Source organism: Ovis aries, chromosome 21 (assembly GCF_016772045.2).
Source record: "Ovis aries strain OAR_USU_Benz2616 breed Rambouillet chromosome 21, ARS-UI_Ramb_v3.0, whole genome shotgun sequence".
Lineage (NCBI taxonomy): Eukaryota > Metazoa > Chordata > Mammalia > Artiodactyla > Bovidae > Ovis > Ovis aries.
In genome coordinates this window covers 11,808,061-11,831,538 of record NC_056074.1, presented here as the reverse complement: position 1 = coordinate 11,831,538, position 23,478 = coordinate 11,808,061, and the positions used below count along the sequence as shown (strand labels likewise).

At 43.3% G+C, this 23,478-nt stretch overlaps 1 protein-coding gene across 40 annotated transcripts in view; it reads right to left on the bottom strand.

Moving 5' to 3' along the window:
* Positions 1-1,156: 1,156 nt before the first annotated feature.
* Positions 1,157-23,478, bottom strand: part of DLG2 (discs large MAGUK scaffold protein 2) — a 2,369,976-nt gene continuing 2,347,654 nt past the window's right edge. For all 40 annotated transcript variants that reach the window (XM_042238120.2, XM_060403917.1, XM_060403919.1 and 37 more), the window contains 6 exons: positions 17,494-17,544; positions 16,447-16,548; positions 13,663-13,835; positions 11,224-11,333; positions 4,202-4,293; positions 1,157-1,998 (listed from right to left, as the gene is read on the bottom strand). In XM_042238120.2, the coding sequence (XP_042094054.1) occupies positions 1,892-1,998; positions 4,202-4,293; positions 11,224-11,333; positions 13,663-13,835; positions 16,447-16,548; positions 17,494-17,544 (635 nt within the window). In that variant the 3' untranslated portion in view covers positions 1,157-1,891. The remainder of the gene's footprint in view (positions 1,999-4,201; positions 4,294-11,223; positions 11,334-13,662; positions 13,836-16,446; positions 16,549-17,493; positions 17,545-23,478) is intronic.

The window sequence follows — 23,478 nt, the reverse complement described above, 5'->3', positions numbered from 1 at the left end:
CTGTTTTGGTGACTGCAGCCAGGCAGACTGTGGTGTTTTAGTGTCAAATGAAAAATGCTTGTTTTTGGAAAGAGACCCTCATTCTGAGCTCTGATGCTCTTCCTGTGAAGAAGCCCCATCACTGCTGATGGCTCTGCCTCTCACTCCCCCATCCCAGCTGGCATGCTGGTTTGCTGCACAGTGTGGCAGAATCCTGCCAGGTCTGGATGTACCCCAGAAATAAGGCGACAGGGCTTAGTCTGGGCATGCATACGACCCAGAGTTGAGTAGTTATAGAGATCACTGAAAAGTCTCTCTCTCTAAACACCTGGGGTGCAAGCAATGCTGATGTCACCATCAGCTCTAAAGTGGGAGATAGGCTTCGGGAAGTTTCTTTTTTTTAAAAAATCATCATAGTTATAATTGCTAAAAAATAAACTTGGTCCAGGTGCAGCCCCCAAGAAAGGCAGTTCAATTGGTTGAGCTCAAAGTCGTTAATGGTCTTTCCTGGTGGTTCCATCTCTTTGTCCTGTGCACAGAAACAAAAGTCTGCACCCCTCACCCGCTCCTGTCAGATCCTCCCCTCTCTCTCTTCCTCAAAGAAATACTGCATCTTAGGACAGATCTCTCCACGGCTCTGCACCTTCTCTGGCTCTTACAAAACCCCTCAGTTTACTTATAAAACAGACAAAAGAGTCCTAATTATTCATGACAGCCAAAATACTAAATGATCCTTTAAGAGTTGTATGCAAGTTACTAGGAACAACATTATTCAGCTATTTGCATGACAGGCCCAGGGTATTTAACAAGAAAAGAGCAAAAACTTTCCTTTACATCGTCTGTATGAATTTGTCTTGGAAAGCCATCAGTTTGAAAAAAGTGCGTTAACCAAATGCCCTCCAAAAGTATCCACAAGGGCAACTCATTAAGGGATGTGCTCCGTGAGAGTGGATCTCTGATGTGGGAGGGGGATCGTGAGAGGTAATGAGGGAGAAGTCTTTGTCAGGCTTTAGAAGGAACTCAGATGCTCTTAATGGATCATTGGCAACAAGAGGGAGAGTACAACTTTCTGTTCTTGAGCTGGATCATCCGCAGATAGTGCATACATTTAGTCTTTCAATTAATCTTTACAAAATATTTCACAAAACTTTTTTTAACCTATAGAAATTCACTTCTATACATTTAATATATTTTTATTGTATAAATTATTCTCAACTTTAGTGCCTTCTTTCAGTTTATAAACGGCAAAATAGACAATAAACAATCATAAAGCTAACCCCAGGTGGAATCCCCTCCTCCCAATGAGGTCAGTCCTCCACACACTTGTGAATTTTATGAAATGCTCATCTTTGTAGATGCCAGGCAAAGAAACTACACACTCATCCTTCCCTGATAGTAATGTTATGCTGTCTCCAAAGGGACTCCTTTCCTTCCCCTCGCCCATTCTTTCTTTTGCTTGTAAAGAAATCAAAGGCTGTGCATAGTCCTAAAATTTGAAGTGTACCAATTATAGATGTGGGTAATGGGAAGGTTGGTGAAGTTCAAGTGCTGGCAACTTTTCTTTAAAGCAAAAAACACGGGGAGCTCGGCAGCTAAGTCAGCTCTGGACACCTGCTGGGTGAGGAGGCTGCCCATCTCTTGGGCATGGAGCCCATCAGAGGTTCGTCCCTACACCTGGCACTTTGAGCAAACCAAAGCCTTCCCCGCGCACTGCAGTGTCTTCTCTGCCCCACCCTTTGGCCCCTCCTTTTCCTTCATGGCTTCACACAGTTTGTGTCGTACATTCATAAGAATTCACACTGACTGCAAAGACATAGATGCAACAAAAACATAAAAGCCTCCAAGTAGCATATTATATATATTTTGTTCTTCTAAATGCTCTTCTGTCATTGTTGGAGGTGCAGTAGCTAATTTATAACTTCTCCTTTGAGGGAATCCAGATGAAAGGCCCAGACTGCTCTTCAATAACAAGCTTGCATTGGTTATAGATATCTTCTAGGGTGTCGCCTTGGACGATAGCTGGAACAAGAGCAAACACACCGGATCAGGAAGCATGTCCTGGCTGGTGAAGAATGACCATCAATCATGTGGAAGCTCAGACAGGGACAAACTCATCAGGAGGCTTCATATGACTTCACAATAATCAGAAAAAGCAGAGGTTCACTGAAGCAAGGTCACGTCAATGATTTAAAAAATGCTTTTAAGGCATGTCCTAGATTAGTAATAAATGTATTAGTCTTCCTTCTTTCTACATGTCTCTCTGTGGTTCTACATGATGAATCACTCATTTATTTTAATTTTACGGCTGTTGACTCTGGGCCAGCCACTGAGCTAGGCATTGATCAGTTTTCAGGCTGAGAGCTCCCTGTTACCAAAGAAAGCTGGACTTATATTCTCCAGCTTATATTTTCTTATAAGCTGGACTTATATTACTTATTTTATAATGGGCAGAAATTAGAGTATTTTAGATGCAGAGGAAATAATAAGGACTTTAGAAAAAACTTTAGTTAATCTCCTCAATCCCCAAAACCTTTAATAAGAAACTTTATTCATTCTCCAGGTAATCTAATAAATTGAGATTTTACTATTCAGTGCTCTTCATAGTGAGAATATCTTATGGCAATTACTTGCAGAAAATACATAAAATAGAAGGAAACAAACAGTGTATTACGCCAAAAACCAATTCACTTACAGTAGATTTAAATACTATCTCCTTTGGACAAAAAATATCTTGTAGATAGATATCCCAAACACATCAATACTATCCATATGACACTGGGGCTTAAAAAGAAGTCGTCACTGAAACATGGTTTAGAGTTCCAAAAACAGTCCTTGGAATGTGCTGATTATTGTATTTTATTCCTGAATATAAAGCACTGTTCAACATGTACATTGTTTTGAACATACTGGATGTTCTTTTAGGGGGAAACATAACTCATATCTTTGTTACTGATGGAAATTTTACTTAAGATTTACCTGATTCAATATATTTGCAAACTGCTAAGGCACTAGCTTTCTCATCTTTTGATTGAGATAAAAAAGAAAACATGGAAAACACCTAACTTCATGTAAGGTAACTCAGGAGGAAAGTTCTTGTTTTAAACCATTAGTTGTAACTGTATGTAGCATTAGTCACTGAGTTGTGTCCAACTCTTTGTGATCCCATGGCCTTAGTTCTGAACTGAACTTAGTTCAGCTGCTAAGCAGTTCACCTGGCTCCTCTGTCCATGGGATTCTCCTGGCAAGAATACTGGAGTGGACTGCCATTCTGTTCTTCAGAGGATATACCCAACCCAGGGATCAAACCCGGGTCTCCTGCATTGCAGGAAAATTCTTTACCATTTGAACTACAGGGAAGACCTATCAGTTGTAAGGCAAATTCCAAAGTTTGATCACTTTTTGGATCTGATTAGTGTTTCATGAACACAGATAAGAATAGAGAACCTATAACATCCAGGACAAAATATCCCCCCTAATTTATGCTTCCAAGGAAATATTTAAAAAGAAAAAAAATTTTTTTGCATTAAGATATGACATGGAATTAACTGAAACACAGGAAGTGTTTCAAGCATCTTCTGGTGCCTAATGGGGAGACAGACCCAGAGGTCCATGAAGCAGAGACTAGAGACCCTGGGACTACTTTTCAAGAGTAACTGCTTTGGACACTGCACATCTGCAGCCTTAAAAGTTTAGTTTTCAAATTTCTGATCATCTCAGGGAGAGAAGTTGAATGAGATTTTGTTGTTTTTCAGTTGCTAAATCATGTTCGACTCTTTGTGACCCCATGGACTGCAGCACACCAGGCTTCCCTGTTCTTCACTACCTCCTGGAGTTTGCTAAAATCCATGTCAATTGAGTTGGTGATGCTATCTAACCATCTCCTCCTCTGCTGCCCCCTTTTCCTTTTGCCTTCAATATTTCCCAGCATTTAGGTCTTTTCCAACGAGTCATCTCTGAATGAGATACTAGTGCTTAAAATCTCTCTCCTAGGAGCTAGCGCAGTCTCTGCCATTCATGGTTTCGGGTAGGGCCAGTGGGAACCAGGAAGCTGAATCCAGAGAAGAAGGAACCCAGAGTTTTGAATCAAATGGAAGAAGTGGCAAATAAGGGAATTTTAGCAGGAAGGTGCTAGGGCCCAGGTATACCAGGCCCAGAGCCCCCTCTATGCCAAATGTCAGACAATTCATCCTCTTTCTCACAGTACAAACACAAATGAACATACCTGTAAAATATTCTCCAAATTCTTGTTCTAGCTTAATTGCACGGTCATAGGTTTTCTTGGCTTGTTCCTCTGTTAGACGCTTATTCATTTCCCTGGGAAAAGGAGAGTTTGGTGTTAGAACACAAAGTGAAAGTGAAAGTGAAGTCGCTCAGTCGTGTCCGACTCTTTGTGACCCATGGACTGTAGCCCACCAAGCTCCTCTGTCCATGGGATTCTCCAGGCAAGAATACTGGAGTGGGTTGCCATTTCCTTCTCCACACAACACAAAGGGAACACACCAAATCCTGAAAAACTACAGTGTACATGGCCGAGTGCAATCTTAGCAGCAGCTTCCTAGCCCTTGACAGGACTTCTCTTTGTTGGGATGTTTTCAGCCACAACAACGAACTCCCTGTCACTGCCCCCGTCCTACGCTGTCGCTGCCCCCGCCCCAAGGCGCTCACGCTCCCAGGGGGTCGTCTCTTGGTCCCGTGTTAGACTGAAGATGAATCTATTTTCATGATTTCCACTCACTCGTTCTGTCCTCTGCAGCTCTGCAGAGCAGAACCGAACCTCCTTCTTCCAGGACAGGCCTTCGGGTGTTTAAGTGCTGATGTGTCCCTCAGGGCTTCCATTCTTCCAGGAAAAACTGCCCTGCTTCCTTCATCTGTTCTTTCATCGGATGTAATTTGGAAATGTATCACCTTCCTGGTCACCCGTCCTTAGGTTTTGTTCTCGTCTGTCTCAACCTCTTAAATACGGGACGTTGTTGTTGTTCAGTTGCTCAGTCGTGTCCGACTCTTTGCGACCCCATGGACTGCAGCATGCCAGGCTTCCCTGTCCTTCATCACCTCCCGGAGTTTGCTCAAACTCATGTCCATTGAGTCCATGATGTAGAATTGAATGCAATCTTCTGGGGTGGCCAGAGGGAGGGGAGGAGAGCAAGTGGAGAGAAGGGAAGATACTTCACAGCTTTCCGGAGCTCATTCTATGTAAGAGAATAAGACTCAACTGTTCTCAGGTCCTGAGCTCATAGAAAGCTTTGATCTCTCGACCTTCCCACCCTCCCTGAAGGCTGCTGTCCATCTTCAATGTGGGCAGCAGACACGCGGAGTGGAGAGACAGAGACAGCCTTCCAACAAATTACAGAATATGAGACGGGCGCCTCAGGCATGTGTGTCCTTCAGGCTGAAAAAGGATTCTGTAGCTCTGGAGGTTCAACTGCAAGCCGTAAGGCATGTCTATAGCCAAAGGGCCCTAGATTTCCTCTGTTTTTATTATCAAATGGAATTTCAAGGAACTGCTAAAGATGACTTGAATTAAACATGCAGAGAGAATGGAACAATCAAAAACTCTGGGACCAAAATATTTCAAACAGACTCTAAGCAAGTCATATCAAATAGTGAGCTGGAGAGAGGAGCCTGGCAGGAAGGAATCTCTGAGGCCTATTTTGTTTTATTTTTGTTCGGATAGGAATGCTGTTCAGTTGCTAAGTTTTACCCAACTCTTTGTGACCTACAGACTGCAGCACGCCAGGCCTCCCTGTCCATAACCAACTCCCGGAGTTTACTCAAACCCATGTCCATTGAGTCTGTGATGCCATCCAACCATCTCATCCTCTGTCGTCCCCTTCTCCTCCTGCCTTCAATCTTTCCCAGCATCAGGGTCTTTTCCAATGAGTCATCTCTTCTCATCAGGTGGCCAAAGTATTGGAGCTTCAGCTTCAGCATCAGTCTTTCCAATGAATATTCAGGACTGATCTCCTTTAGGATGGACTGGTTGGATCTCCTTGCAGTCCAAAGGACTCTCAAAAGTCTTCTCCACCATCACAGTTTGAAAGCAGCAGCTCTTTGGTGGATAGGAAAATGGGCTGTAATTACACTGGGCGCTCTCTGTCCTTTCTGTTAGTCTGTCGCCCATTGGTGTATCATTAACTGGAGGTATGTGCTGCTTAATCATTGTAAGACTATTTAGATCCAACAAAGTTTCAAGGACAAATTGAGGAGGGAGGAAAAGGGAGAGTAACCTAGTCTATGGATTCCCAACCAGGGGCAGCTTTATCCTTCCATGCCTTCTAGGTGTTAACATTGTTTTATTTTGCCAACCAAATACACCGTATTTCTTAAATAAGAATATTTTACCTTCTCATTCTTTTTTAATCAAAGACATTTTATTACTCAAAGACTGATAATCATTGCCTCTGATCATTGTAAGAATATCAGTGTGACTGCACTGGGCTGATAAAAGTTCAGCCAAGAGCAAAGACATTTTGGTTGGTCCACTGGGATGCATCAGAGGTGTAGACAGAATTTCGAAGGCATTGCTGCCTGTGCCTTTCACTTTAGGAAGCCAGAGAACTGGGTCTGGAGCACGTAGTCTTAATTCCTTTTTCAGAGCAAGTAACTGAGGCCAGAAGTATAGCAAATTGCTTAAGGTAAAGCAGTGAATTTCAAGAAAGAGCTCAAAGTTATTGTTTTTCGCTAATCAATTTTTAGTGAAACAGACTTTTCATTACACTAAGATGTTCTTTCAAAAGAGACCCCTATTTAGAAATATACAAAACTGAACTGAAGTCGGACATTAGCATGACTATAGGCTTGATGTTGATGGCTACAATATATAGAAGTGGGAATTCCCTGAAGTCTTGTTGAAATAAACTCGTCTGAGGAATGGTATCTATAATTCTCTTCCCAAACAGCACTAACCCTAGAAGCTTTGAGAGGCAGTCATTCTTGGGTGGCAGGAAATGCTGAGCTAAACCAAAGGATACTTCTCATAGAAAGACAGTGTTTTGCTCCAGGAGTCAAGACATCATGTAGTTCTCGATCTTCCTTGATTTCCCTGGCCATGCTGGCCCGTTTTCTCTGAATTCCCTTTGCATTTATTGTAGCAATACTGATTTTTTTTTTTTTTGGCCTCACTGTGTGTCATGAAGGATCCTAGTTCCTCTTCCAGGAATCAAACCTGCAACGCTTGCAGTGGAAGCCTGCCTGGACTCCCAACCACTGGCTCACCAGGGAAGTCCCTTGAATCCAGGTTTTTATCCTCTAATACATGAAGTTGTTTTGTCTCCTGACCAGTCTGCCAGTTCTTTGAGGCCAGAGACCATGGCTTGTTCATCAGCATGTGGCATCGATCTTGGTCAATGCTTAAATTTGTTGAATGAATAAGTGAATGAATGAATGGACAGACAAATAAACATAATTACAGTACAGTTGAAGACAGAAGTAAACACAGGGAGCAAGAAGGTAAAAGCATATTGGGTGGCGTGGTGGAGACACACAGGAAAGCCACTCATTGCCATGGGGAGGGGGTGGGGGAGAGAAGTCACATGGCGGTACAATGTGAAAACACACCTCTTTCATACACACCCTTGACTTTCTGCTTCTCTGAAGAGTCAGCTATGTGTGTGCTAATAAGTCCTGTGCTTTGATGTGGGTGATGCACTTGAGGACAATGTGTGTGATGATGTATCGGTGCCCAAATGTGACAGCCGCCATGCTGCGGTTCCAGCTGACCTGGCACTCACCCCTCCCTGGGGAAGGGGCAGTTCATGCCAGCTTTGCTCCTGAAGTAAAACCCTCAGAAAGACTGAGCTGGAAAGTAAACATCCAGCGTTTCCTAACACGATCTCAGCGGTCTGAATGTCACTGGTGTTGCACTGTGCAAACGGCTGCAGCAAATGATGTCAGATCCACCGTCTCATCGTGGGGTGCAGCCTTCAGCACGTTTACTTTTCCTTGGTGATAAGTGGCCGTGATGGGGCCCTAAGGCCAAATTAAGTAAGTAGCCTTGTAGTTGTGGAGGAAGCTGGCCTTCTCCCGCTGAGCACCAGATGGGAACGTCCCCAGTGGTGCGCTGAACCAAATGTGCAGCTGCTCTTCTCCCCAGGCCTCCCTTCCCCGGGAAACCACTTGCCCACTGCTCGTTTGTGATGGGAAAACTTACTCTGCTCTTTCTGAAATGGGCCTTTAAGATGCTGTTCCCAGGAGGTGGGGGACATGTTTCTCTTCTTCTTAATGTTAGCAGTACTAATAATATTTATGAGGCTCTTCTCAGATTATCAATCACCTTTATGTAGGGAAATGTGTGGCTGCTTATTTCACTTCGCTCAGTGCTCAGAGAAGGCCATGGCACCCCACTCCAGTACTCTTGCCTGGAGAATCCCATGGACGGAAGAGCCTGGTAGGCTGCAGTCTATGGGGTCACTGAGAGTCAGACACAACTGAGCGACTTCCCTTTCACTTTTCACTTTCATTCATTGGAGAAGGAAATGGCAACCCACTCCAGTATTATTGCCTGGAGAATCCCAGGGACAGGGGAGCCTGGTGGGCTGCCGTCTATGGGGTTGCACAGAGTCGGACACAACTAAAGTGACTTAGCAGCAGCAGCAGCAACACAGTAGCTTACATGAGGAGGAACTTAATACACGCTCTCAGGGATGCTACTGAGTGCTAAGTCAGTTCAGTCACGTGTTCAGTCTTTGCAATCCCATGGACTATAGACCACCAGGCTCCTCTGTCCATGGGGATTCTCCAGGCAGGAATACTGGAGTGGGTTGCCATGCCCTCCTCCAGGGGATCTTCCTGCCCCAGGGACTGAACCCATGTCTCTTATGTCTCCTGCGCTGGCAGGTGGATCCTTAACCACTAGCATCACCTAGGAAGCCAACAACCATTATTTTATCATCAATACCTATTTTTCCATGTGCTGGCTGTGGGCAAAGCCCTTATTTATTTTTCTTTTAAAAAAATACTTGGCTGCACAGAGTCTTACTTGCAGCACGTGGGATCTTTAGTTGTACCATGCAAACTCTTAGATGTGGCATGTAGGATCTAGTTCCCAGATTGGGGATAGAACCAAGGCCCCCTGCATTGGAAGCACAGAGGCTTAGACACTGGACCACCAGGCAACTTCCCAAAGGTCTTTATGATATAATTATACGCCTAAATTCACGGGGCAGAAGGTACCAAGTGTGGCCTCCTCACTTTATTTTTTCATCCTGGTAAGAACTTTTGTCCATCTCTTATTTATGGGAATCTATTCTGCTTTTAAGATACACATCTGGCAATTGCCCCAAAGACTGACTTAATCGTCATAGACTGCAGTTCCAGCTACTATAGCTTCTTCCTCCCAGAGAAGGCGCTAAACAACCGGTCGATATTCTTTAAAAGTAACTGCTTTCACCTCTGGGATGAATGATTTCATTTTCCTTGGTCTTTCCATAAACCCTGTTTTCCAGTACTTTATGGTTCACTTGTGGACCCTGTCAAATGCTCTAATGCCTTGAGGCCCAAATGGAGGCGTATTTGGGCAAAGCTCTTACAATGACACTGGTGTTCTCTCTTGCGGCCTCTTGGGAAAGGCACTGTTCACCTGTTTTGTAATGATAAGGTAGTTTCACTCCTTTCACAATAAAGTTACTTGGAATCTTTCATAGTAATAACAGCTACCAGTTAATAAGTGGTGTGTGCTGTGTGCTGTGCTAAATCACTTCAGTCGTGTCTGACTCTTTGTGACCCCATGGACTGTAGCCTGCCAGGCTCCTCTGTCCATGGGATTCTCCAGGCAAGAATACTGGAGTGGGTTGCTATGCCTTCCTCCAGGGGATCTTCCCGACCCAGGGATCGAACCTGCATCTCTTACGGCTCCTGCATTGGCAGGCGGGTTCTTTACCACTAGTGCCATCTATGTCAAAAATGGTAGAGAACTTTCCACTTAAGATCTTGTTTAATCTTTACCCTGGCTCTCTGAGGTCTGCATTATTAATGTGTCTAGTTTAGAGCTGAGGAACTAAGTCTTCCAGAGGTCAAGCAAATTGCCTGAGCTCACATAACTGAACAGTGGCAAAGGAGCAGAACCAAGCCTGACCAGTTTCCAGGTCCCTGCTCTTAGCCTTTTTGCTCTTCTACCTTTAAGGCTACTACAGCGTCACTTTTGTATAAGAGGGTGTACAAAACAAAGCCCCCAGTTTCTATCAAAGTGTCCCCCCAAATACTGTCCCTTTACGGCCAGATCATGAATATCTGCCCAGTTTTTCAAGGATGATATTTAACAAGTCCTCTGAAAAATAAAAGGAATAGGGCTTCCCTGGTGGCTCATTGATAAAGAATCCGCCTGCCAATACAGGAGGCAGGGGCTCCATCCCTGGTCCAGGAAGATCCCACAGGTGGAGCAACTAAGGCCATGAGCCATGACCACTGACCCTGCGCTCCAGAGCCCGGGAACTGCAACTACGGAAGCCCGCTCGCCCTAGAATCACGCTCTGCGTCAAGTGAGGCCACTGCAGTGAGAAGCCGCGTACTGCAGCTAGACAGTAGCCCTCGCTTGAGCAACTAGATGAAAGCCTGCACAGCCACAAAGACCCATCACAGAGAAAAATAAACTAATTAAAATAAATAAATAAAAAGGATAAAAGAGCCTGTATCATACATTTTTCTCCCTGTTCATAAATGTGCAAAGGTCTGGAGCTATTGGTTAAGACTGTAGGTGTTTTACAGCCAGGTCATTAATAAAACTCCTTATAAGGCTAGTGGTCCATATACATGAGGTTTCAATTAAGGAACACAAGAAATCTACGCCATAACAATGTGAAACGCCGATGGAGAGAGTCTGAAAAATGTTCCCGCTATGAAAACTTACACATTTAAAAAGATTTACCGGTGGAATTGCTCTCAGAAGTAAGAGACAATTTAAAGACGATTGCTTCCTATTATTTGGAAAGCAAAGCAAGACAAAATAAAAACAAACCAACCTACTTTCAAAACAAGGAGACAAAATGAAAAAGTCATACACAAACAAAAACAACTTGTGAAATGAAAATAAAAATCAAGAAACATTAGCGAAGACATTTTCAGGAATTACTGACATTGTGTCTCTAGCGGTTCTAAAGAACTTCCATCTATCATTAAAAAAGGGAACGCTTAAAAAAACTGACAACGGCAATTCCCACGTGTAAGCATTTATGGCAAAGAGCTGTTAGCAGTTTGCTCTGTCATATGGAACAAGAGGCTGAATGAAGGCTGCTGCTGCCCTCCACTTACATCAGAGGTTCCAGAGACTTGGGTTTAATGAAGATGGCAATGGGATACAGCTGGGCCACTTGTAACCGCTTGATAGCATTTCCTGATACGTCAAGTATACAGTGTTTGCCCTGGGAGAAGGAAAAGAAAAATACAGCGTTAATCCAGGTAGAATGATCATAATCAAAGCAAAAGAAAAAAAAGTAAGCATGCTTTAGAGGGAGGTAAAAGATACTACATTTCAAATTTTGAAAAGAATTGTTGCAAAGCATAAATAAAAGTTGGTATACAGGGTCATCACCGAATGTTTGCAGTAATGTTTCTTATTCCTTTACTAAGTGTCAGCCAAGGGAGTAGACATTTTACTAGGGTTATCTCAGCTAACTTTATTTATTTCCTTAAATAAATACCTGATGCTTTGCACAAGGAAGCCATCTAGCCATATACAATGTGACTGAGTCCATTCTCATGAAGCCCTCGTGAACTATCTCTGAAGACAATCGTCAAAAAGAAATTCCCAACTTGTCAAAGAAGAAATTCCCTACCTGTGAGATGTGAATTGTCAACTGCATTTTACAGAAGAGAAGGCTAAGACTTAAAACTACTAACTTGCCCAGGCTCGTGTCAGCAGTACATATAGTAGTAACTCACCCAGGTCTCAGTGCTAAGACTCAAACAAGAGTCTTGTTGGTTAGAATAAATAAATACCTCCTTGTCTCACCCTGGCCAGTGTTCAATCTGGAAGAATGGTAACCATGAGTTTAGAACAATTTTATAAATATTTGCTGAGTGTTTCTACGTGTCCTGCCTTTGATACCCTCCGTCTAGTACAGAGCAAGGACAGACACAGAGAGTGACCTTAAGTATTTTATTTTGACTGTGGAGAGAGAGGTTTGCATAGTGTATGTAAATTTTTTGTTTGTTAACAAATAAAAACCCTATTACATTGTAGCATACCTCATTTAACTTGGCTTCCACTGCAATGAGTGCTCAGAGCAAGGAACTGCTTTATAAAGTATTTCTGGAGAGTAGACACATTTGCCACACATTATGTTCTACCTCCTGGAGGGAAATGGCTTCATTACCCTGAGGCCCAAAGAACTTTACAAAGAAGAGAAAAAGCATACTATGCAGATACAAACAGTCCTAAATCACTAAAGGGGAATAAAAGCTCATCCATAATATCCATGTAAAAATAGAGGCCAGCGAGTACTTGAGCTTTTACAGGAGAAACACACTGAGATGGCTCAAGTTTTTATCACTTAATATATTCCAAGTTTGCTATCTGTGAAATGTGGCAGTTACATAAAATGCCTGGATGAAGTCTGAGTATTCACTGGTCAGAAAGGTTTGAGATAACAAAGGCTGTGTCTTCATGTTCAAGGAGGGGAACAGATGCAATGATCCAGAAAAGTGATTTGAAACAGTGTGATATTGCTCAAAGAAGCCAGCACCCTAGAGAGAAGAAACTTGACCCACCTTCTTACTGTATTCTTGCATAGACGTGAACATTTCTCATTGAAGTTTTTTAACTAAAACATTAAAAGTGGGGGTGGGGGGAAGTTGTGTCAAATCAAATCAACCCAACAAATATTACCTATATAACAAATACGATGGGCTCTTAACTTTTACTTTTTCTTCTTCTATGACATTGATCCTCAGTGTTCACAGGTGATCAGGATCCTTCTTGAGGCAGATCTCAAGGGTCTTCCTATCCTATTTGCCCTTACAGTCTTCTCATGTCCATGCCCTTGAAATTATCAGCAGGGTAATTTTATCTGCCTGCAATGCAGGAGACTTGGGTTCGATCCCTGGGTCGGGAAGATCCTCTGGAGAAGGAACTGGCAAACCACTCCAGTATTCTTGCCTGGAGAATTCCATGGACAGAGGGGCCTGGCAGGCTACAGTCCATGGGATCGCAAAGAGTTGGACATGACTGAGTGACTTTCACACAGAATTTCATCTATACCTCCTCTAATTTAGAATATCTGCCAGCAACAGGCCAGGCAGTCCTCCTCATGTGTCTACCCTTCCACCAAAAGCATCTCAAGTTTTCAGGGAGATAAAAAGTAAACTCCTACTAACAAAAAGAACTGAGGATTCTGATCTAAACAACCGAAAGTGACCGTTTTTAGAACAAGTTCAGTTACTGGGGCCAAAGAAAAGTGAGCCAAAGACAAAGTGAATTTCCATAAACTTCAAGCTGTTACCTGCCTTTAGGTTTATAAGCCCTCTTCCCTCCTCTCCCCTGCCAGGTCAGTCAGCATACTTTATTGAGATTAGAACAAAGATTAACGACCTTGCTCTAAAGAGATTCTCTGCTCAGAGGTCTTAAAAGGAATACTGAATCAAAATTTACAACTGAAATCAGGGAAGAGGAATGACCAGAAAGAAAAAAAAATGCAGTTTGCCACCTGGGTACCTTCTTCAGGGGAGATGTAAGATGACTGGAGAACATACCCTTTCTGCTACAAATCTCACGGACTGCACACTGGTTCCATATAGGTTGTCATTGTACTGGCCGGCTTCTATAAACTTGTGCTCTTGGATGTCTTTTTCCATTTGTTCTCTAGAAATGACAAAGTGGTAGTCTCTGCCATCCACCTCGTAGTCACGCTTTGGCCTCGTAGTATCTTTATAAAATGAAAAAAGATGAAAATAAGGTAACTTTATATTCAGAAACTTCTGTTATACCTTTTTTTTTTTTTTACCACGCACTCTCAACATAGATATAAAAGTGTGTACTATGAAGGTCAATGACACAGTAGCAGGTACCAGGCTTAGCCCCACACTGTGAAGAACTACAAAACTAGACAAAATGTATGGACATATATTTTCAGGCACTGGACAACAGACAGTGCTGGAGCTGTAATACTTAGGAGAAACACATGAGAGGACTCTGCACTCCATTTTCATTTCCAAACGGAAAGTCTAGAGGTCATGGATTGCTAGGAGACCCTGAAGTTCAGACGGACTATGCATTAGGCTGAGATCCCAGAACGGTTGCATTTTATGAGGTTACTCTTGACTTACTCTAGACCTACCTTCACAATGTCTAAAACCAAGTCAAAACTCAAAGAAGCTGACTTGTCAGTAAATTACTGCCTGCTGAAACAAAAACTTAATATTCTATAAAGGAAGATATTGATAACAACATCCAAATGCTCAATAATGTAGCATCACAATGTCTAGCACATGATAAAAGATTACGGGACAAGCAAAGAAGTAAAAAATGTCTCATATAAAAATTAACAAAAAGGACATATAGTGTAAATATATTCAGGGACTTTAAAAGATGTAAAATGATACCATCACAGTTAAGGGACTTTAAACAATATTAAGCAAAAATGTATACACTTGACATGTACCCAATCAAAGGAGAAAATGCATGAAAAGAAAGAACAGGTACAAATCTATGAAAATATTAGCAAGGACGTTATCTCTAGGTATCTTCTGAGATTTTCTGTATATTTTTAATTTTCTTGTTTAACTTTTTAGCATTTTCCACGTTTTGTACAATGAACATGTATTGATTTTTATAAAACAGTGCCATTACTTAAAAAAAGAGAAAGAAGACGATGCAAGATGGAGGGGTAGTGAAATGGTGCTAAAGGAATTTCTTTTTTTTTTCTTTCAAAAGTGGAGGAACAAGCTGAGGGCTGCAACAAGTGGCCTAGGGTTTGACTTGATCATTTCTGTCTGGCGTCTCTCTCAGGTTAGGCTCTGTGGCAAGACCGGTACCCAGAACCCTTGCCGGGGACCGTCTCATAGGACAGCACACCCACCCCGGTTCCCGCCTGCCCGTGCACTGCGCATGTGCGATCCCTGCTCCTCTCCTGTATTCCTGCAGACATTTGCAGTCCTGAAATGTAAGAGACACTTCAGAGCAAAGAGCTTAAAACATGTTGAGTGAGGAAGAAATATCTGCTGAGATCAGATTTCAGAGCTCAGTGGTCCAATAAATTAAAATTTCCTGGTGGGTTTACACACACAGAAAGCCTCTAGCATTTTCATGTGGCACAGTGGGAGCAGGGCCAGAAGTGATGAGCAGGGAGCAGCAGGAAGGAGGGCAGACAGACTCTGCAGGGAGGGCTGTCCTGGGTGTGTCAGAGGGACTGGGGGGCCTGACGGCTGTCCATAAGGATGAGAGAGCAGTGGCCGGGAGGCAGGTAAAAACTTTATATTCTTTCTTGTCTTCATCCTTCCAAGGGAAAGGAAAGGCTATTTTGTATTGATCGACACACGGCCCTAAGTTATCCTGAGATGAGTTTAACAGAGAACATTGTCTCTGATCTCTCTTACTGCAACTAAGAGTGATCATTAGTTAGACCCATTAAACCTGTAACCTGCCTTCACTGATCACTTTGTTACTACCAAACAAACAAACAAAAAAAAAGGCATATCTTTCAAGCATCACATAGTCTCAACAATGTGTTTGCCTTAGTTGTTTTATAGGAACTCAGAGTCAGCTGTGTCCAGTTTGAGCTTGAGATGGTTAAGAGTGGTTAAGACAACCGACCCTCCAACTGGACAAGTGCCAGTGTCTACCTGGTGACCTTTGAACATCAGAGGGTCCCAGACTCCACCCTCAGAACATGCTAATGCTGACATTTTCTGAATCTGCTTCCCATGATGAAGCCTGCAGCTTACCCACACCTGCACAGAATGAGAAATACCTTACCCTCGTATTTTCAATCACCCATCCCCACGCTCCCCACACCTCAGGCTACCCTGCTCCTTCATCCCACAAATATCCCCAGCCCCTGGCTTCCGGGAGGTGAGTCTGAGATTTCTTCTCTAACCTCTTTAAGTGGCAGTCCCATGAATAAACAAGCCCTTTCTCTGCTGTAAACCTTGCATCTCAGCGTTTGAATTGCTGTGTGTTGGACAGACTTGCTTTGTAGCATGATTCTATGGGAAAAGAGGCTTCAGTGACATTTCAATCAATCTACAAGAAAATATGAAGGCCTATCAATAATCCTATGCTGTCTTAAGTACCACCGGCATTACAAAGAAAGGACTCATCCTGCCCTCTCGGGTACCACATCGTTTACTCACTAAATAGAGAATAACGCATGGCAGCATAGATGGAATGTATTTGGCAGAGAAATGAAATGAGATGCTCAGATAATAGGTGACTGACGGTATCTGAATCACTGGTGACTACTGGAAAAACAGAGTTACATTTTACCATCTCAAAAAGAGCCATGCTGTACTTCTAGAGGAGAGATGAAGGATACTTACGAGGCACACAGGAGCCAAATTTGTCAGGGAATTCAGATATCAAGTCATCGTTGATCCGATCCTTCATGGGGCCCAGAATAATCACGGGTCGGGTATAGTTTACTGCAGAGAGGGAAAGGAAATGCAGATGAGGAGTCCGACTTGGGAATCTTAGGGCAAACCTGCCGAACACTAAGAACTACTGAGGCTGTTACTTCGGCGGATAAACTGCCCAGAGAGCCCTGCATAGGAAACTGATGTTTTAACACCGAGTGTGTTGGCTGAGTCTACTTTCTGGAATTTACTGAAACTAACAGGGAAAAGCAACTGCAGTGTCAATGAAAAAAAAACCCAAACATTTGGAGATGTTTTGCTTACTCTTCACGTATGCCTACACAACAGTCAAAACAGTTACCAAGTTTAGTCAATTGAGTGGGAGAAAAAAAAGATTCCAAAGTAGCTATCTGACTATTGTTTAGGCAATGCCTTCAAAAGTCATCATTAGTAGTAATGACATCTTAGGTTTTTATACTTTCTTTTCCTTAGTTCAAAATACTCTCCATTCTCTGCTTGGATTCTCTCAATTCCTTTGTAATCACGGGGCTACAAGGAACTCAAAAGTTCATTTGTTACAATTCCTCCTCTGATGCCTGAATTTTCTCTGTGATCTTTGTCAAGAGCCATCAGCCTCTGTATAAATTCCTCCCAGGCTTTTGGAGCAGCCCAGAAGGTGGCCTCTCTCTTAGGAGCCCTACTAGAAAGCCCTCAATACTAAGTGGACATCAACCTGCAGGAGGATTTTACCCATCAATCCTGTAGGTGGCGCCCTTTATGATTTGGATGTGCTCCTTCCTATTAAGGATCATTCTTCCAGAGGGCAGCTCCATCCTCCTGCGAGCTGTCGCTGCCCACTCGGTGCAGGGAATGTGTCTGCTTGGCCACAGGGCCAAAGAAAGAGCAGGGTCTGGCCTGGGAACTGCTGAATAATAAGCAGTTTATTTCCCTCCTGAAATGGGGTCACCTGTTATAGCCTGGAAATCAGGAACCAGAGCATGCTAAGAAACTTACTTTCCTGCCTTGTGACAGGCTCATAAGAGAGAATGAAATCTTCTTGCCCTCCTGAGAAGAGAAAAAAGGAAAAATTACAGTGGACTAACAACCAGTCACAAACCACAGCTACAAGCCCTGCTCTGCAGCCCAGGAAACAGACCCAGTTCAGGGCTAATTTCCCTTGCTCTCTCCCTCCTTCAACCATTCCCCACATCCCTTCACCCTCATAGAACTGTTTGGCACCGTGACAGAGTCAGGTGGTCGCTGGTCGGAGGAGCGACAGGAGGCTGGCCTTCTGCAGTTCAGCAGGGCAGGGATGGAAGAGGCCGCCTCGCGTCTGACGCTGAGAAACACCGCACTATGGCTGCATGCCCAGCATTCCCGCCTAAAAGGAACCCCTTGAGTTCAAGGAGAGGTTCCATCCAATAGTTCGCTGCTACATTACCAGAATTTCTGGACCTTTCATCTTCCATTTTATTTCCCAAAGAAACACAATGTTCAAAAGCAAGTGTCTGCTCGTTTCATTTGTGAGACAAAAACTTCACCAGCCTATATACTCCAAGGCTCTGAAGACTTTAATGTTAATTCATCAAGAAAATGCTGGGTCAGTTAAGAAGATAAAAAACTGAGGAGGGCCCTACATCACTTGTTCTAATCACTGCTAAATCTAGCCTTGAAACTTTGAAAAGTAAGGCAGACCATGGAGTATCAGTTTCCACACTTCCAGGCTCATTTGCTATAAGCCTTCTGATTCATGGTGAGCCTCAAGTCAACATACAACCATGGAAAGTAAATTGGTTTTTGGCAAATTTTTTTTTTTTTCCTAATCATCAGTTTTGCCCAGTTGAACTAGGCATGAGATTTGTCTCATTCAGCTGCCAACTCAGAAGGCTCCACACCTTCATTCGCATTAGGCCTAGGACTGACTACCTTTGGTGGGGAAATAGTTTAAGTTTTGAAAAGGGGTTTTTGTATGCTGTCCTATAGAGGAGAAGTGTTGTGCGTGTGCTAAGTTGCTTCAGTTGTGTCCGACTCTGTGTGCCCCGTGGACTGTACTTGCCAGGTTCCCCTGTCCATGGGATTCTCCAGGCAAGAATTACTGGAGTGGGTTGCCATGCCCTCCTCCAGGGGATCCTCCCCGACCCAGGGGTGGGACCTGAGTCTCCTGCATTGGCAGGTGTGTTCTTTACCACTAGCGCCACCTGGGAAACCCCGAGGTGTGTCATAAGAGGTAGTTTTTTCTGAAACCAAAGGGCACTGGGTCTCACTGCTCTATCTCCTCATAGGCCCTGACACTTTCAGAGTCAGGTCAGAACCATGTGCTGCTGCTTCAGAAGCCACAGCCTCTGGAGGATGAATCCATTTCATGAAAGGAGTTAGTATTACAGGCAGGTTTGATAATGACAAGGCTGATCTGGGGGAATTAAGTGGTCTCTGGCTAAAGCGGTGAATGCGCATGTCTTCCCTGGGGTGGGAAATGGCCCCAGGCCCACATCATGTCTCGCCTCACCGTCAAGAATGGCTCGGCTGGGCTACCTCCTGAAGTCAAGGAGAAGGGGCATTGGTGCTTCCTCTAAGCGGAACCTACCCATGACTGCTCCAAAAAGTGTTCAGGGGAGCTTCCTGCATCAGGGCAGGGGTTTGGTATGTGAGGAGTCAGATTCACGTTTGTTTTTTTTTTTTAATTCAGGGGAAAAAATGATCCTCTTTTAAAAAATGAATCAACTGAAATTTACAGAAGCTATGTCAAAAAATAATAAAGGGGAATGACTGCTAAGCTCTAGTTATCTAAAGGCTGACATATGCAGAGGACATAGGAATTCAGAGGAAAAGTGTAAAAATAGTTGGGGGGAAAAAAAAGCATAGCTTTAGAGACAGAAGCATGGCAGACCAACACTGTAATGTCATACTGACTTTCAGGAGAAATCTCCCTGAATGACTAATATGTGAGAGGGGACTCCTGCCCGTGGGATAACAGGTTTTACATATCAGGTGACAGAATATGCTATGGAGCTACTTTTCCACATTTACGGTTGAATTTAACTTCTCTTTGAGGATTTTAGATAATTACAATAAATGTCAGTTACAGAAATACTTGAAAAAAATTGCAAACTTTTTAAATGCAAAAAAAGAATAAATATCAGGTGATACTTATGTCTCTGCACGAGACTGGGCACCCCATACCGCAGTTATCCAAGGTGTCCTCAGTATTTAACATAAAGACAGAGACCAGTGAATCTGCATTCTGCTTTTAGTGGTACGAGTCAGGGTGAGCAATGAAGCCAAAGATAGGTTCCACTTTGTGTTTCTGTCTATACGCTTTCCTTTGGGAAAGTGCGCTTTCCCCTAAATAAAGAGAACACCTCTTGTTCCCAGGAGAACAAATCATTCTGATGGGACATTCTAAAGGCAAACCTTAAATAAAATATTTGGTGTCAGTATGTATAATGTGTGATTTGAAAAACTAGGACAAAGCAACATAGCTTAGATTAACTTTGTTAGAACAGAGTCCTGTAGTTCTTCGTTTACCTGTTGCTTTCTGGTTTGCGTCTAACCCACAGGAAGCACAGGTTCTTGCTCAGAGCAGTAAGACTGGCAGACAGCAGTGATGACCAGTGTCCCTGAAGTCAACACCCCTCCCAATTCTAACGGCTGCATGACAACCAGGGACCATGTAAGGAAGCCCACAGGGGTGCTGTGGCAGCTGATAAGGCACAATAGCTGTGAACTCAGCACCCGAAACCAATTTTCACTTTCATGTTCAAGAATGGAAAGCCCAAGGGGTAATGGGAGGGAGATTATGAGGGGGAGAAAAAAAGTCACAGCAGTGAAGGGACGATAATTCACGCCTGCATAGCGCGTTACAGGCTATAAAAGGCTTTTGCAGCCATTGCTTCGTATTTCTCACAGCCATTTCTTTTGAGGTAGGTGCTCTGATCATCTGCACTTGACAGATGAAGAAGCTGAGACTCGGAGACAGGGCCTGCTTCCTCAGTAAGTAGTAGAGTCAAGATTAAAAACCACATCTTTGCTGACTGCTCGCTGAGTATGCGGCACAGTCTCAAAAAGGTCAGAGGTGCAGAACTCTCTGTGGGGGCTGGGATGTAGAGGCAGAACTCAGAGGTGAACAAAAATGGTGGGTGGCAGAGAAGGGAGCTGAACCTGGGTCAGTTACCGACAGGCCATAAGATGCTCCATTTGCAAACCCTAACTCTTTTTTTTTTTTTTTAATGCTGCTGTGTCATCTCCAAAAAATAGTCATCCTTAGTAGTTTTTCTATTTTTCACTCAGGAGGTGTCGGCACTTAGAAATAACAGCTGACACAGGGTACAAACAATTACTTTGTCTTGTTTTGGCAATCGCACGGCTGGAAAGGGGAGCGTGGCACAGAGCTGGGGGTGGCCGCCTGCCACCGGCAGAGACTTCGCAGAGCCTTTGCAGAGCCTGTTGTTACAACCTCCAGAAAACACTGTCTTTAAACTGGAAGCAAGTCACAGTAAGAGGGGTTTGGAGTAAGGCTCTCATGATAAGGAAAAACAGGGTGTTTTTCTTTAAAATTTTTTCCCAAACTGGAAAAGAGAGATGAGGGAAGTGAAGGCCAGTGGCAGGGCATTCAGTGGTCTAAATTTAGTGTTTACGGCCTGCATTGGATAATTACGAAGAATAACTAGCTTCCTAGAACCACGGAATGTTAGTGCTAAGAAAGAGTTTGGAGTTAACGTGGTTTATGGATGGAGAGTCTGGAGCATGACTTCACTCTCCCTTACGGACCCTCGACATGCATCACACCGATCATTGCCTGAATTACTGCTGAGCCTCACTTGGCCTCAACACTTTTCAGTATAGTTCCTCAAGAAACTATTAAAGGGCAGTCTTGATTAAAACCTGTTCCCTGTATCTCTTTTCTAATCCAAGCTAGTCATTTACACTGAAGAGAACTAAGGTTCAAAAATGTTCAGTGATTTCTTCAAGGTCACGTAGTGAATTATTGATTCAGTGTCTTCAAAGGATCTTCAGATTAAATCTGTTACTATATATAAGAGTCCTTAAAATCAGGCTTAGTTCATAGTTAATGTTATGTAAATATTGCTGCTTGTATTGATTGTTGTTGTTTATCCACTAAGTCATTTCTGACTCTGCAATCCCACGGACTGGAGCCTGCCAGGTTCCTCTGTCCATGGGATTCCCAAGGCAAGAATATTGGAGCCGGTTGCCATTTCCTCCTCCAGGGATCTTCCCAACCCAGGGATCAAACCCGAATCTCCTGCTTTGGCAGGCAGATTCTTTACTGCTGAACCACCAGGGACAGCCAATTAATTTGATAGGTGGTATGGTTGAAATGTACTAGCTAAAACGTGAAGAAGCTTGGATTACAAAACACAGGGAATAGTGAAAATGTCTAAGTTTCAGAATTAAAATATCTTGACTAGACCTGCAGGGACATAGTATTAGTGAAAGGTAGCTCTTTGGAACTTCAGCTTCTTCATCAGTTGCTGCTGCTGCTAAGTCGCTTCAGTCGTGTCCGACTCTGTGTGACCCCATAGACGGCAGCCCACCAGGCTCCCCCATCCCTGGGATTCTCCAGGCAAGAACACTGGAGTGGGTTGCCATTTCCTTCTCCAATGCATGAAAGTGAAAAGTGAAAGTGAAGTTGCTCAGTCGTGTCTGACTCTTAGCGACCCAATGGACTGCAGCCTACCAGGCTCCTCCGTCCATGGGATTTTCCAGGCAAGAGTACTGGAGTGGGGTGCCATTGCCTTCTCTGTTAACGGGGTGTAAATATAAGGTATATTTCATAATTTTGTTGCAGAAATAAAATGAGATACTATATGTAATAAAATTGCTTGGTAAGAACTTGAGGAAATATAAGGCCAGTGCTTGAGAAGAATGGAGAAAGGGGAATATGGGCACCATTCCGACTGATTCCAGAGGGAAAGTCTGAAATCTCTTCATCTCAGCATCTCAGTTTCACTCAGTTCATTTTTTAAGATCCTTGGTTTGAAAATCCTATTTAACTGCTGAGCAACAATGGGTTAGGAGGATAATCACCCGCTCTCCCATACCCATAATAACATAAGAGCTCTACTGGGCTTTAAGGAAGGCAGGTCTTCACCTTGTAGAGATTTGCAAGGTCTCCATTATAGCTAATTGATCTTTATTGCCATCATATATAAGGGCAATTCAAAGGTATGATACAAAACAAACACAAACCTGCACTGTATTATATTACTTTGTTGACAGAAATCTGGAATTAGCCCATAGTTAAGGCAGTTATGAGATAGCATTTTGCATAATTAGACAATGTACATTGTTAAACTGTATTGTAGCTAGTGCTCAGTATAGCTGGACTTTGGAAAAAATATGCTATAATTCTTGAGATGGTGCATCAAAGGTCTGAGCTATTTATTAGAAATTGAGGTTGGTGTAAATTCATGTGCATGTATATGTATCTCAGAAAATATCTGAGGCTTTCGAATAAGGTTGGCACAATCTGTAACTCCAGAATGCAACACCCAGGCCTGGGCCCGTCTTTCTGTGTGTGGATGTTGCTTCAGTTGTGCCTGACTCTGTGACCCTATGGACTGCAGCCCACCAGGCACCTTGTCCATGGGGATTCTCCAGGCAAGAACACTGGAGTGGGTTGCCATGCGCTCTTCCAGGGGATCTTCCCGACCCAGGGATGGAACCTCCATCTCTTATGTCTCCTACCTCTAGTACCACCTGGGAAGCCTGCCAGTCTTTCTAACTACTGACTATTTTTTTAGCCATTTTGTCCTGAGCAGACATGGAATGGTTCTAAGAGTTAAAAAAAAAAAAAATCTGAAAATGAGTGAAAAGAGGTATTATTTTCTCTAGACTGCTATTCATAAAATATAAAAGTCATAATTACGGCAAAAGCCAGGAATTCAATAGAAAAATCCAGCCTGGTTTGATTTTGAAACTGTACTTCCTGGAAAAACTGTGTCTGTCCCAAGCCTTTGTGTCTTTGGTCATGCCAATGCC